The sequence below is a fragment of the Raphanus sativus genome, chromosome 8 (genome assembly GCF_000801105.2).
Source record: "Raphanus sativus cultivar WK10039 chromosome 8, ASM80110v3, whole genome shotgun sequence".
In the NCBI taxonomy this organism is placed as follows: domain Eukaryota; kingdom Viridiplantae; phylum Streptophyta; class Magnoliopsida; order Brassicales; family Brassicaceae; genus Raphanus; species Raphanus sativus.
The window spans coordinates 3912277-3924745 of NC_079518.1; the positions used below are offsets into that span (position 1 = coordinate 3912277).

At 36.2% G+C, this 12469-nt stretch overlaps 2 protein-coding genes across 3 annotated transcripts; both read right to left on the reverse strand.

Moving 5' to 3' along the window:
- Positions 1-2773: 2773 nt before the first annotated feature.
- On the reverse strand, positions 2774-6547 carry LOC108822658 (AT-rich interactive domain-containing protein 6). The gene is made up of 14 exons (XM_018595792.2): positions 6349-6547; positions 5876-6237; positions 5584-5708; positions 5440-5479; positions 5101-5153; positions 4958-5003; positions 4684-4776; positions 4344-4445; positions 4197-4245; positions 4048-4111; positions 3860-3926; positions 3657-3707; positions 3316-3408; positions 2774-3200 (listed from the first exon to the last, which is right to left on the reverse strand). Exons 2-14 carry the CDS (start codon positions 6200-6202, stop codon positions 3105-3107), a joined length of 1206 nt encoding a protein of 401 aa, XP_018451294.1. The 5' UTR covers positions 6203-6237; positions 6349-6547; the 3' UTR covers positions 2774-3104.
- Positions 6548-6703: 156 nt separating this feature from the next.
- LOC108822659 (pyrophosphate--fructose 6-phosphate 1-phosphotransferase subunit alpha 1) lies at positions 6704-10857 on the reverse strand. Of its 2 annotated transcripts, none has more exons than XM_018595794.2 (19): positions 10705-10857; positions 10488-10612; positions 9932-10217; positions 9751-9825; positions 9558-9671; positions 9396-9463; positions 9235-9318; positions 9064-9117; positions 8822-8902; positions 8642-8735; positions 8490-8563; positions 8280-8390; positions 8155-8199; positions 8008-8064; positions 7816-7920; positions 7608-7724; positions 7404-7513; positions 7122-7287; positions 6704-7040 (listed from the first exon to the last, which is right to left on the reverse strand). In XM_018595794.2, the coding sequence occupies exons 2-19, from the start codon at positions 10575-10577 to the stop codon at positions 6912-6914; spliced, it is 1860 nt and encodes a 619-aa protein (XP_018451296.1). In that variant the 5' UTR covers positions 10578-10612; positions 10705-10857; the 3' UTR covers positions 6704-6911. The 2 variants fall into 2 exon arrangements, with proteins under 2 accessions (XP_018451296.1, XP_018451297.1); XM_018595795.2 differs by having other exon boundaries at positions 10694-10847.
- Positions 10858-12469: the final 1612 nt, after the last annotated feature.

Sequence of the window (12469 nt, forward strand, 5' to 3'; positions counted from 1 at the left end):
TTTCCTCTCTCACTTGATACATCAATGCTAGACGTTAGAGGAATGCATGTTTGTCTTACATGTTGTTACTTCTTAGAAAAATCTCTACAGATAATTATTTCTTATATACATTGCTAGGGTTTCGTGATGTACGTATATCTATTATCATACTTAGCTAGATTTGATAGATATATCATATTTTTAGTTAACGGTTTCGAATTCTTTTATGAAATTTTGAGGTTTACGACATATTCTTGATGAATATATAAAGTATATGTACATCTCAGAAGTTTCTCTATGTGAATATTTTATACAATACGTTTTCAGTACTATAACACTTTTGATGTTTATATCAACGTATATAGGCCGAAAGTATCACCCATAACTATATGTCGTATAATGCACGCACATTCATTCCAAGTTATTCTCAAGACTTCAATGTAATACATCTAAAAGGATAAAAACTAACTTACATATAGATATTGATCAAAATGTTTATTGTTTAATTAGTTAATCCTCGTTTATGCAGCCCTTTTTGAACTTTATTTATGAAGCTTTTTAAAGTGTGGTTCTAATTAACAAAACAATCGGATACTTGAAGTGTCCATGTTATAATGATGTCCATTCCAACACTCGAATTAATTGCATCCATAAAATATATGCATTATAACGCTCCAATTAGAGCCATCCTTTCTATGAGAGTTGTAGGCCTCATATATGCGGTCAAACACCCTAATTTTGGCATGTAGGGAGAATCTAACTATCTGTCTCAACCAACAATTCAAATGTGTCCTGTTTTGTATTGGTTTGGATATTAATACTTTAGTTTTATCCTACGAAAATTAGTTTTTTTATCGATCCATGAAAAATAGAAAATGGTTATGGTGACAAGACTATGATGACGAGTGTTGCTTTCGAATTTAAGCAAATGACTAAGGTAATGGTTAAAGACAACCGTTACAGCAAAGCATAGAAACATGAAGTACATGGTGTTTCACGTCAGTTACATATGAATTTGTGAACTTTAACATGGGAAGATGGTGCATTGGATTAGTGGTTGAGCTAGTAGTTTAGTGCTTCGAACAGGTTCCATTGCATCCGTAGTCTGATTCTGGTTAGGAAAGATGATTTAAACTATGTTATGGGTATTAGACTATTAGCTTACACTATGTTATCGGTATTAATGTCGGTTGGTCTCGTACTTAGGGGATTACTTGGGCCGAAGGTCCAGTCACCTCTGATTTAAAAACAAAAATCAACTAAGAGCATTTCTAAGGGTTCACTCTATTTTCTACCTTAAAATAGAGTGACTCTATAATAGAGATGGAGTTTTATCCAATGGTACTCTATTTTAGAGTAGAAAATAGAATGATGAACAAAAAAAATAATTTACTCTATATTTGGAGTAAATCTATTTTTCACTATATTATAGAGTGATAAATAGAGTACCATTGGAGCATTTTTTACTGTAAACTCTATTTTAAAGTGAAAAATATAGTGGGGTTGGAGATACTCTAAGAGTGTGAGTTAAGAGTCTCTTCTGCAAGATAACAAAAGGAGTTTTGATTACCAAGATATGTGAAAAAGAGGAATGTTTCAATTCCCTAGAGACAAATTTATTGACTAGGAACAAAAGAGGAGAAGCTTATTTAGATATACCAATATACTAATATAGTATCACAAATACTGTCAGATAACCATCCAAAAGAGATTTTTTTTTGTTGTTTATTTATACATATACATATATATATAATGATTGATTAATAACATTACGATCATGCACATGACCAAAGTCGATGTTTTAGGAAGAATATCACAACGAGTGCAAACACTAGCTTACATGACCGAAGTCAATGTTTTAGGAAGCATATCACAACGAGTGCAAACACTAGCTTACATTTTAGATTGTGAGTCTTTCGATCAAAGAGATTGTGAATCTAAAACCTGGATTTTTTTTTAATTTGGGTTAGTCTCATGGAACAAATTATATATTAATCACTGGAATATGGTGTTCTTATAAATTGGGAGATAATAAACATTCATCAAGAAATGTTTTGCCGAAAAATAATTAAAATAGAATATTAATACCTACTTTTGTTATTTCATGCGACTTTTTGGGGGCTTTGGAACATGTTACGGGAAAAGCGTTTGTAGCTATGTTTGTATACATTAGCAAATTCCCATGTGATCATGTCATTTGCCTTACATGCATTTGAGCTACACCAAGTTGAGAATAATCAACTGTACTATTCATCTTTCCAGATATCATTTTGGATGTGTGTCTGCATGATAAAGACATACAACATACATCTACATAACACATGTATATATGTGATTATGTAGTTTATTTTTAATAACCATTATCTTCTAATCTAGTTAAGAAATTAATGATGTTGTCTTATCCAACATTGTTTAGACCAAACCGACGTTTCTTGTTCCTTATAAAAAATGAAAGATATTACTGTAACTCTTATACATCAAATAATACTCTGCAGTGTTTTACTGATATCTAAAAAATTAGCCTGGACTTCACGAGTTTTGAACCTTAAATTAACGTCATGATAAAAATATTGAATTTAAATCATAAAATTTATATTCTTTTGATAATGTCTTATGTCTCCCAAGGGATAATCATGAACCTTTTAGATTCATGAAAAATGTCAAATAAGTTTTTTTTTGTTGTTGCTATTGTTTTCCCTTCAAACTTTCCTTTTCACTTTTTGAAAACAAATCATGTCGGTACTTTTTGAAAACCGACAAAAGCATGAGAACGGCGAAAATCATTTAGATGGGATAGGTAAATCTATTCATATCTATAAAAAGAATCAATAAGAAAAGCTTAACACTCAATTGTTTGACAGATACATAATACATATATCATTGTTAGTTGCATCCTAAAAATGCTGTAAACTATAAGATAGGAGCAAGCTTCTCCAACTAGTCTCAACATCTACGTAAGAAAACCTTACAGCAACATACGATCTCTGAGTGTCTGCTTTTCACTTCGGTCTTCAGACTAGAACCACAGTTAAAACCGCTTCAACAGCCTAGCAGTTTTGTCCTGATCTACAATTGAATTCCTAGGAGAAACTAACAGCAAACAACGAGTTCACTCTAGAGATCAGTCACTGCTCAAACGGAACTCGTACGAACAACCGACCGTGCATGCTCATGACAGCAGATGTGCGAAGCGGGTCGATTCTTGCTGATAAGCCAACAATCTAGTGGTTATCATATCACAGTGACAGGACAGTTGTCAGTTAGATAACAAACAGGGATATGTAATGTGTATCAGTTAATGGCAATATCAGAGATATTCATGAAAGTTTTTTTTACCTTTTTGAACGGTGTGATGCCCCAAGGATTGTCAAGCTGCTCAGGCTCGCCTGTTATAATCAGTCGTCCAGCCGGATCTGATTGAATATGAATCTGAGAACAACAAACAAACAAATGATGTTCAGGACTCTGAACTCTGTTACGGTTTCGCCACTGAGACTAGGAGCAGTTTCTATGTAACTAAAAAGGTCCAAAAAAATGGTACACTGATTAGGATCTATGCCTAGAAAAGTAGTCAACGGATCTGCTGTGTGTAGCTAACAAATCTCTATGCTTGCTATCATATGAAAGTGAAAGACTTTCACAAGTTCGAAAATATGGGTTCAAGGGAGTGAGATCACCTCTTTGCGAAGAAGTCCAGGTACCAAAGCATATATCTCAAAGGAATCCTTCTGTAAGTTAAAACCAAAAAAAAAAGAAAAAACAGATTTGGTAAGATTCAGACTGGAAACAGTGAATCTAGTTTGCAAAAGAAAATTAGCGGTTCTTAAAGCGGCCTTTTGATCACCAGTTGCTACGGGAAAATATGGCAGAAGTTACTCACAGTTTCTTTGACACTTATCTTCACCCAGTCAGCAAGGGGTCCATCATCAACAACATCAGCACTCGACCTAAGGCGCCAAAATCATATTATTATTAGTTAATATCTTGAAAATTACAGTAACGTGTAAAGGTCAAGAAATGCTTTGTTTTCATACTATCTAAGGGTTGCAAATAAGCAGATGACGTAACTGTTTTTCTGCTTCTTGGGAAAGAACAAGGTCCATGCAAGTTTGTGTTCTGTGTTTCTGGAAGCCTGAAAAAACACCGTTCGAACACACAAAATGTTAAGCAACTCTTGTAGACAAGAACAGAAATGCCTTGAGAAATGACTTTTTTACCAACGCTTTTGAGTTTCTTATGCTTTGGGGTTGAGCTTAAGCCCTTATCCTAAAACAAAAGAAGACCATGGTTATGGTACATGGGAAATTTCTGCAGGGTAAGTACAGTAAGAATTGAAGTGAATCATAAACAATAGTCACAGTAACCTCTCCACATCCGACAAGGCGCTGTGTATGCCAGCCTTGCATAGCACGAGCTGCAGAATCTCTCCGAGCCCTGCCTGATCCTGAACCTTGATGACTAATAACCTACATCAAAGTCCTTAGATCAGGGAAGAGAAGAACATGGTTATGCACATAGGTTTCTTGTCAGCTTTCGTATTAGAGATTAAAAAAGGCTATAACTTGTATTCAGCTAGATTTTAGATGATGGGGCTTAAACATGTTTAGCTGGTATTGAACATTCAAGAAATTACATGTCTACCCATCTTTCCATGAATTTAGTGTTGAAAAGCCAAAGGCTACCATTTTAGGGGAGTTCTTTTACCTCTTTGTCGAAGCCTGAAGATAGATTGTGTGTTGCATCAGGAAGGTCAAGCTCACCGTTTTTCGTAAAACTCTTTTCGTACTCCAAAAGTGCCTACAATTGAAGCAAATATTTAAATCATTATGTACCTATATCTATATCTATATGATAAGACAGAAAGAAAAAACTAACAATGCATCCAACGTGCTAAATGAAGTAGAGAATTGTCTGAAGTGGATAAGTAAAAAATAGACAAGATAAATACATGGTACTTATGCAATACAACGAAACTCACCTTCTCATAGAAATTGCGGAATGTGTAGGAGATTGTTGTGCACGTCCTGGAAACACACAGTTAACCCAAATGTATAACAAGTTACCATCATGAAAAAAATCAGAAAAGACTAACGGAGAGTCTAAGGGCGACATTAGCCATACTTTGGAGGATTGAAGGATTCTCCAACTTGCCGCCATAGCTTAGATGTGGTGACCTAAATTACATTAAAACAAACAAACAAGACCAATAAACATTCGAGAAACATTGAATATAATCTCACCAATATAAACAGTGAAACCAAAATACTTTCCAGACAATATATCAAACACTCTTAACATATCTGCATAACTAAACCAATTTTTAGTATAAAATCTTGTTTCTGAAAGTCTTTCCCATGATTATAGATAATGTTATCATCGATAAAATCTACACATTATACAGTTCATGAAGTAGTGGATATGTAGGAGTTAAGTACTAGACTAAAAGAAGTGGATAATTACCACGTCATGGCCACCTAGTTTAACGACTGCTCGCCATAGCCTACATTGCATAATAAAACATGCAAAAGTCAGGAACTCATTTAAAATTGGTATATGAGTTTCTTTTAAGAACAAAAGCAACAATTCTTCCAAAAAAAAACTAACTTGAGAGCGTTTAAAGGCTGCCCATAAAATTTAAGAGGTTTGTAATCCAGGTAGTTCTCTCTGTGAAAGGCCGCCAATTCACTTAGAAACGCCTGCTGTTCTTCAAGCGTCCCTGCTTCATCAGCCTGTAGAGAAACGTGAACTTGTAAGAAGAAGAAGAAGATCACCATAACAGTCCCTACCACTAAGTTCATTTCCCTTCTATAACAATACACTGATATTCAATCCAGTGAATTACTCAGAAAGGTCAGTCTTTTCTAACCAAATGTAGTCGTCTTATTATTATTATTACCTCAGAATCACTAAGCAACCAAGTCTGGCGCTTTTTGCCATTTTCATCTCCAGTCTGGGGACTCGAAGCCTGCACCTTAGGATCTGTCTTCTTCTCAGAGCGGAGAACAACTCCAACATCGTCATCATCATTCTTCTTCTTCTCATGACCATTGGCTTGACCATCTTCATCCACGGGAAGGAGGAGCTGGGGGGTTTCACTAGGGTTTTGATTCTTTTCAGGTTCTTCCTTAAGGACATCATCTAGTGACTGCATCTCGTTATCCGCCATAAAAAAAAAAAGAAGCTTCTCTAGTCTTGTTCTGTCAAACAGCAAGAGAAACGTCATAAAAACCTCTACTTGGTGGTGGCTTCGAGTAGACACTACTTAGACGAAAAACGCAATTGAGAATTAGAGCTCGCTCTATTGCTCCGATTCACCATCCGAGAAAAGAAGAACGAACAGCAACCAATTTTTTTTTTTAAAGTGGTTACCTGTTTGTGCAGCGATGAAAACACGGGAAGGAGAGACAGAGAGCAAACTAACAGTGGCGCGCTAGGGTTCACAGGCGGAGAAATTGGAAGAAGAAGATACAGAGAGACTATTGAGAACACTCTTTTTGTTCAATGGCCGAATGTATCGGAAGAGATGGATGGATGGGTTTTGAAACGACCGAGTTTAACAACATCGCACAAGTGTTCCCCACTCTTTGCATAAACTAATTTGAGCAAAGCTAGTTGGGCCTACATAATTGGGCCGAAATAGATAAATTAAAATCGCCACCTGAAATATGGACTCAATATGGATCGAACCCAAAATATGTAAAATGTTTTTTTTTTCTGGTCAAAGTACGTAAAATGTTTTAGATTTGGAAAACCAATACGCAAAGTCTTGTCGATAACATAAATCCACCAAAACTTTGTTTTTTTCTCGCTTTCTTAACTCAACCACAACAAACGTAAAGAGAAACAGGAAATGTGGGATGCTGAAAGAGTTTATGCAAAACATTGAAGCTTTATAAAGAGTTGGTTGCCTCTCTCTCTCTCTCTTTTGCGTCCTAAGCAGTTTGTTGACCACCATTTGAAGATGAAGAAATGGTAGTGAGAACATCAGTCACTGAAGCCATCACGCTCAGTGCTGCTTTCAGTACGTCTTGCGAACACCCTGGCTTCACTATCGTCCTCACCTGACCAGAACCCCCAAAATGTCAAAAACAATTATGAACATACAATCATTTTGAAACACACAAAAAAAAAAAAAAATTTACCTGGTCTAGATATTCCTGCAGCTTCTTGATACGTCCCATGTAATCTTGATCTTCAACACACAGACTCACTGCTTTAGCATCTGCACCAGGACCATCGTACTGAAGTGGTCCTGGGTTCCTGTACAGATCTTCCATCAAGAGTTTCTCTGCGTTCTGTCTCAAAAGCCTGCCAAAGAACCATTTTACATAATTTAATAACAGCTTAGAAACACTTGAAGCAACCACGTTAGTATGCAAGTGCCTTCATGTTCTTTTTGAAATAAAAAACAAGAAAGTCCTTACTCGTATGCTTTGCCTTTCAGATCCACCATTGCCGGATGAATTGCAGGTCTACCAATTGAAGTTGATGCAGAACCAGCGTTTTGGGACCAGTTCTTCACCGTCATCATTGCCTAGAAAAAACGTGTAAGATCAGTAAAGAAAGGAGTTGTATCAACAGCCATCTTTACATAAAAAAAAAATAAGAAGGTGAAGACGGAACTCAACTGTAATAGGTGCAGCACCACATTTCCACTTGTTTACAGGACTTTTTAAGTTGGTCACTGTTGCCATGTAACCATTCAGACCAGCTGCGAGTATGTGGTAACATATATGCCCAAGCACCTGACAGATTTGTCCCATTCAATAGTGTGATTAGTCATCCAAGATTATATTACCTAGTACTGATATTGTGATCAGAGTGGCAGTAACTTACGTAGGCATAATCACAATCGAACTTCGATGGGAGAGATCCACGAGCTTGGTAACCAAAGAAGTGGCATATAGCATTGAATTTCTTTCCCTTGTATGTGCCTTCTTTCTGTCAAGTTTCACAGGTTCAATTTCATAGGCAAGTGTGTTTCTAGATGCTGCAAACAACTTGAATATTCAGATAAGTGGAGCATACCAAGCGCTTGTTCATTTCAGTCTCCACGAGATACGCAAGAAGCTTCTCCGTCTCAATCTGGAGAAGAAAGCAGAACAAACATTTAGGAATCCAACTTTTTAATACCATTTATTAGCTACAACATTATTTGTTCCTTCTTCTACTTACCTGGGATAGCTGAGCAGAATCATCAGACTCAGGATGGAGAAGTAGCTGCAACAAGAAAAATCAACATCTTCTAGGCATTCATACTTATTTGCTTTGGAGTAAAACAAAGAGAGGTCTCTGGTAACCTGTTTCTTAATGAATGGAGGAAGGAATTCAAACAAAGCAGATGACCAAGGTGATAGCTGAGTAGAGATCTTATCAGCAGCTACACCCTCCCTAAGTAGCCCGTGAATTTCCTGCAGATCACACAATATACTCAGCTTAGACATGAGACATAATAATAATATTAAAACGAACATCTCAGTAGTATTCGAGAAATAAGATACATATGTTACCTTTAACAGAGCGTAGACTTCAGGAATACTCTCTATGATCCCTTCGGGAATGAGGATGACTCCATGATTCTTGTCTGTTGGCAATCAAGTTAGTGAACAGTAAAAATACATGATTGTATAATCTTTTATATTACAGTTTTCTTTAATGAGACCTTGTCCTGCTCTTGCTTGAACTGCATCACAGATCTGTTTAGAAATGTCAAAAATGGTGAGCTTAGATGCCGCAACCTCCTCGCCCAGTATCACCTGAGAGAACGCATCACATGCAAATGAGAGTCTTGAAATAAAGGCACGCATTAGCTATGTTAAGAAACCGAATCTAAAATACTAACCATGTTAGGATGAGACTGGAGAGTACACTCAAGGGCAACATGAGAGTGCTTCCGACCCATGAGACGGATGAAATAATAGTACTGCCAATAAATAAATTTAAAAAAAAAGTGAAAATTGATATATCAGAATCATAAAGAGCAAAGCTTTGCTTTGTTCACTTTGTCACAGATTCCACATCCTTGATAGAAGAATTTATTATCATCACTGTATGATGAAAAATTTAGCAAGAAATAGCATTCACCTTCTCTGCAGACAGAGCATCAGTGCAGGCATTGCTAATGAGCTGAGAATTCACCTATATGAAGCAAGATATCATTAGCCACATAACAGCAAAGCGATCATGTTTGCTGCAATAGCTACAAGAAAAATAACTAAGACAGAAGTGACCAGAGAGTTAAAGTTAAGATTTTACCTTGCAGATGGTGTCAAAACCAACGTTTGCCTCAACAAACTGATTCTTGAGATCTCCATTTGTAGTGACTGGGACACCAACTACCTGAAATTTTTATGTGTGGCTTATAGTATCAATAGAGGGATTTTTAATAAAACTATCTAAAAAGAACAAGTTAGGACCTTTGTGGAGCATTTTGCTTCGGCGAAAAATTCAGCAAGATGAGCAGCATCTGTGTTTGATGTTACACCTTCAAAAAATGCACAATATAAACTCTTGGTTTAGTAAAAACTCACACCAGAACTGAAAACGATAGTGAATACAAATGAAAAAGCTAGGTATACCTCCAATGATAACAAGTCCATCTAACTTCAAATCAGTGCAAGCTTTGAGTGCAGTGTTAACCTGCTCAGTGGTTCTGATCTGATCCTTGGTTCTTCCGAGCAAATCATAACCACCTTTAAAACATCCGCCAATTTATCAGAATAAGGTAATGAATAAAGATTCTACAAAGCATTCATCAAACAACCTACATACCTTGGTTTTTGTAAGTCTGGAGAATATCATCTGTGATCTCCAGAGTCTTTTGCGCAAATAGACCTTCTGAACCACCTATGTACATTTTCAGAAGAATCAAAAAAAGAAAAAAAGATAATTATCACAAAACAGGATCTTCTCTCACACAAACTTGAGTAATAGAGAGATAATAGAACCTTACCCAAGAAGCCAAGCAAAGTGCTTTTAGCGTTGTGAACCTTGAGAGCCTGGTAAAGACCCCAGATAACATTGTGTCCACCAGGTGCTTGCCTTCCACAGAAGACGATTCCAACCCTGATAGACGGAAGCTGAGTAATGATGTGAGCATCAGAGACTTTGGCAGTTTCCCTGAGGAAGTGAGCCAAAGGCTGGCCTAAGGTATGTGGGAAGGCACGAGCTATGATGTGGGAATCAGATGCCTCGGACACAGTGGTTTCATCACCAAGCTCCACGCGGACAGTAGTTCCCTGTAAACAAAATAGTAATACCAAATAGAACCCCAGCCAATTAGATCTGACAAGCTGAATAAAACAGGACCGGAGTGAAAACTTAGGACAAAACAGATTCAGAGATCATTACAAGCTGGAAACTTTTTAGATCTGATAAATGTTCGGAAAACACACAGTTAACAAACAGCAGAAGAAGCTTGTTGTGATTCATTGCATAAATATATAAAACAGGAAAAAGACAAAAGTCTGCAAAATAGAAGGAAGCAGTAGAAATGTATGAAGAAGAACCTGGAGACAAGGAGGAAGCTCGGGTTGGTACCGAGAACGGAGTTGCTGAAGAGGAGAGAGTTCTCTGGGGATTCCGAAGTCTGAATCCATGGTGTTCGGTGAAATGTGTGTGAGAGAGAACGGCCCTGGTTTTATTTAAAAGGTCACGTGTAGGTCAAGAGAAATATATAAGAGATCCTAAACCAATAAGGAAACAATATTTATACGATTTATTCACCAATGCTCCGAGAGATATGCTTTAGCTTTGCATTCAAAAACTTTTCTTTCTTGGTCCGGTCCGGGTCCTCAACAAGTCTTTCTTCAGATTTACGCTGAATCCTCGACTATTTATTACTAAATAGCCCCTGGATCTCTCACCTCGAGATTGTCTCCCGCTGTTTAGAAAGTTTGACTTTTTATGAATACAGTAAACAACTCTAAGGGGACCCCATGTTACTAGAACAAATGGATTTGTTTGGTGGTTGCAGACTTTTATGAATTGGGCTTTTAGACGATTTAGTTTAAATTATTTTGATCGCCTATAACATGTTCCATATGCTCAACGCAATGTATACAACGCTTGGGCCTGTACATGTTCTATAAGTTCTGATTAAGAAATCAGATTCCTTTGTTGTTGATTTGGGATAGTCCTGGGCATTCGGGTCGTCGGGTCGGGTTCGGGTCGGGTCCTTTCGGTCGGTGTCGGTTCGGGTCGTAGCGGGTCCGGGTCGGGTCGGGTTTTAGATAGTTGGACCCATTCGGGTAACTAGAATTTATCGGTTTGGTTCTGGGTCGGGTTCGGTTCGGGTACGACCTAAAAAATACCTAAAAATACAAAAAAAAAACATGTGAAAATATTAATATATCCGAAAATATTTGACATTTTATTTAAAATTTTTGTTTTTATTATATTAAAATGTGTATATATACTAAACTATGCAAGATAGAACAATAATTGGTTGTCGCCTAGTAGTTGACCCATTTGATCTGTAGACAAATAACCCGTCTTCGACTCCCCCTCGATACATTTTATTTAATTTACATTATTAATTCAGGTACTCGTCGGGTTTCGGGTCGGGTCGGGTCCAAGATCCGCGGGTCCTCTACAACAAGATCCGATGGGGTAATTTGATCGGGTTGGTTCCTATCCAGACCGGGTTTTTTTGGGTCGGTTTCGGATCGGATCTTCGGGTCCGGGTAAAATGCCCAGGCCTAATTTGGGATTTGTGTTTCTGCCAATGTTTGTTGGTCTAAAGCTACATTTGCAACCATCCACACAAAAATAGTGAAAATTGAAAAAATGATACTTTAAATTTATGTTTGTCTCAATAGGATTTTTAAGAGATTATTTAGAAAAATAGAATTTAGATTCATGTCAATACCATAAAATTAACCAATTAATATAAATTAATAGTAATAAAAGCTGTTTTAGTATTAAAAAAAGTAAAAACAAAAGGAAAACGTAGGAGAGAATATATTATGAGAGATTTAGCATAGATTTATGAAATATATTAGCCGAAATATGAATTTTTTTATATTTTCGTGATTTGACTATATATATTCTATGTTGTACAGAGCGCGTGGGAAATTTATTCTTCATTAGGCATAACATAACTAAAAAATTAGAACATGTTATGATACATAAACATGAAAAAATAAATCGTAGAATCATGACTAAATTGTAATCAAGCTTAAGTTAGACTAATGACATTTTGCTAAAATACAATCTAACGAATTTACCTTAGATAGAATATACAAGAAAAATTTATTTGCGTCATATATTTAGGATAAATCTATGTATAAAATTTAGTATATGATTTCTAGACTAAATAGATTATTAGAATGAGTATTTTATCCTCAGCTAAAAATGAAATAAAATATGATTTTATAATTTTTTTAAAGAATTTTAAATATATATATAGTTATACTTATGTTTCCAATAGTTTCGTATTTTTTATATTTTTAAGATTTAGTTTAGTATTGTTTCATTACATAGTGATAAT

What these genes read in the sequence shown, in the direction of transcription:
- LOC108822658 (XM_018595792.2), bottom strand. Translation starts at nt 6,202, where the DNA reads ATGACGTTTCTCTTGCTGTTTGACAGAACAAGACTAGAGAAGCTTCTT. An exon ending in GCCTTGTCGGATGTGGAGAG is followed by an intron (nt 4,246 to 4,343) that starts GTTACTGTGACT and finishes CTTTTGTTTTAG; the next exon opens with GATAAGGGCTTAAGCTCAAC. An exon ending in TAAGAAACTCAAAAGCGTTG is followed by an intron (nt 4,112 to 4,196) that starts GTAAAAAAGTCA and finishes GTGTTTTTTCAG; the next exon opens with GCTTCCAGAAACACAGAACA.
- LOC108822659 (XM_018595794.2), bottom strand. Translation starts at nt 10,577, where the DNA reads ATGGATTCAGACTTCGGAATCCCCAGAGAACTCTCTCCTCTTCAGCAA. An exon ending in AGCTTCCTCCTTGTCTCCAG is followed by an intron (nt 10,218 to 10,487) that starts GTTCTTCTTCAT and finishes TTTTGTTTACAG; the next exon opens with GGAACTACTGTCCGCGTGGA. An exon ending in ATGCTCTGTCTGCAGAGAAG is followed by an intron (nt 8,903 to 9,063) that starts GTGAATGCTATT and finishes ATTTATTGGCAG; the next exon opens with TACTATTATTTCATCCGTCT.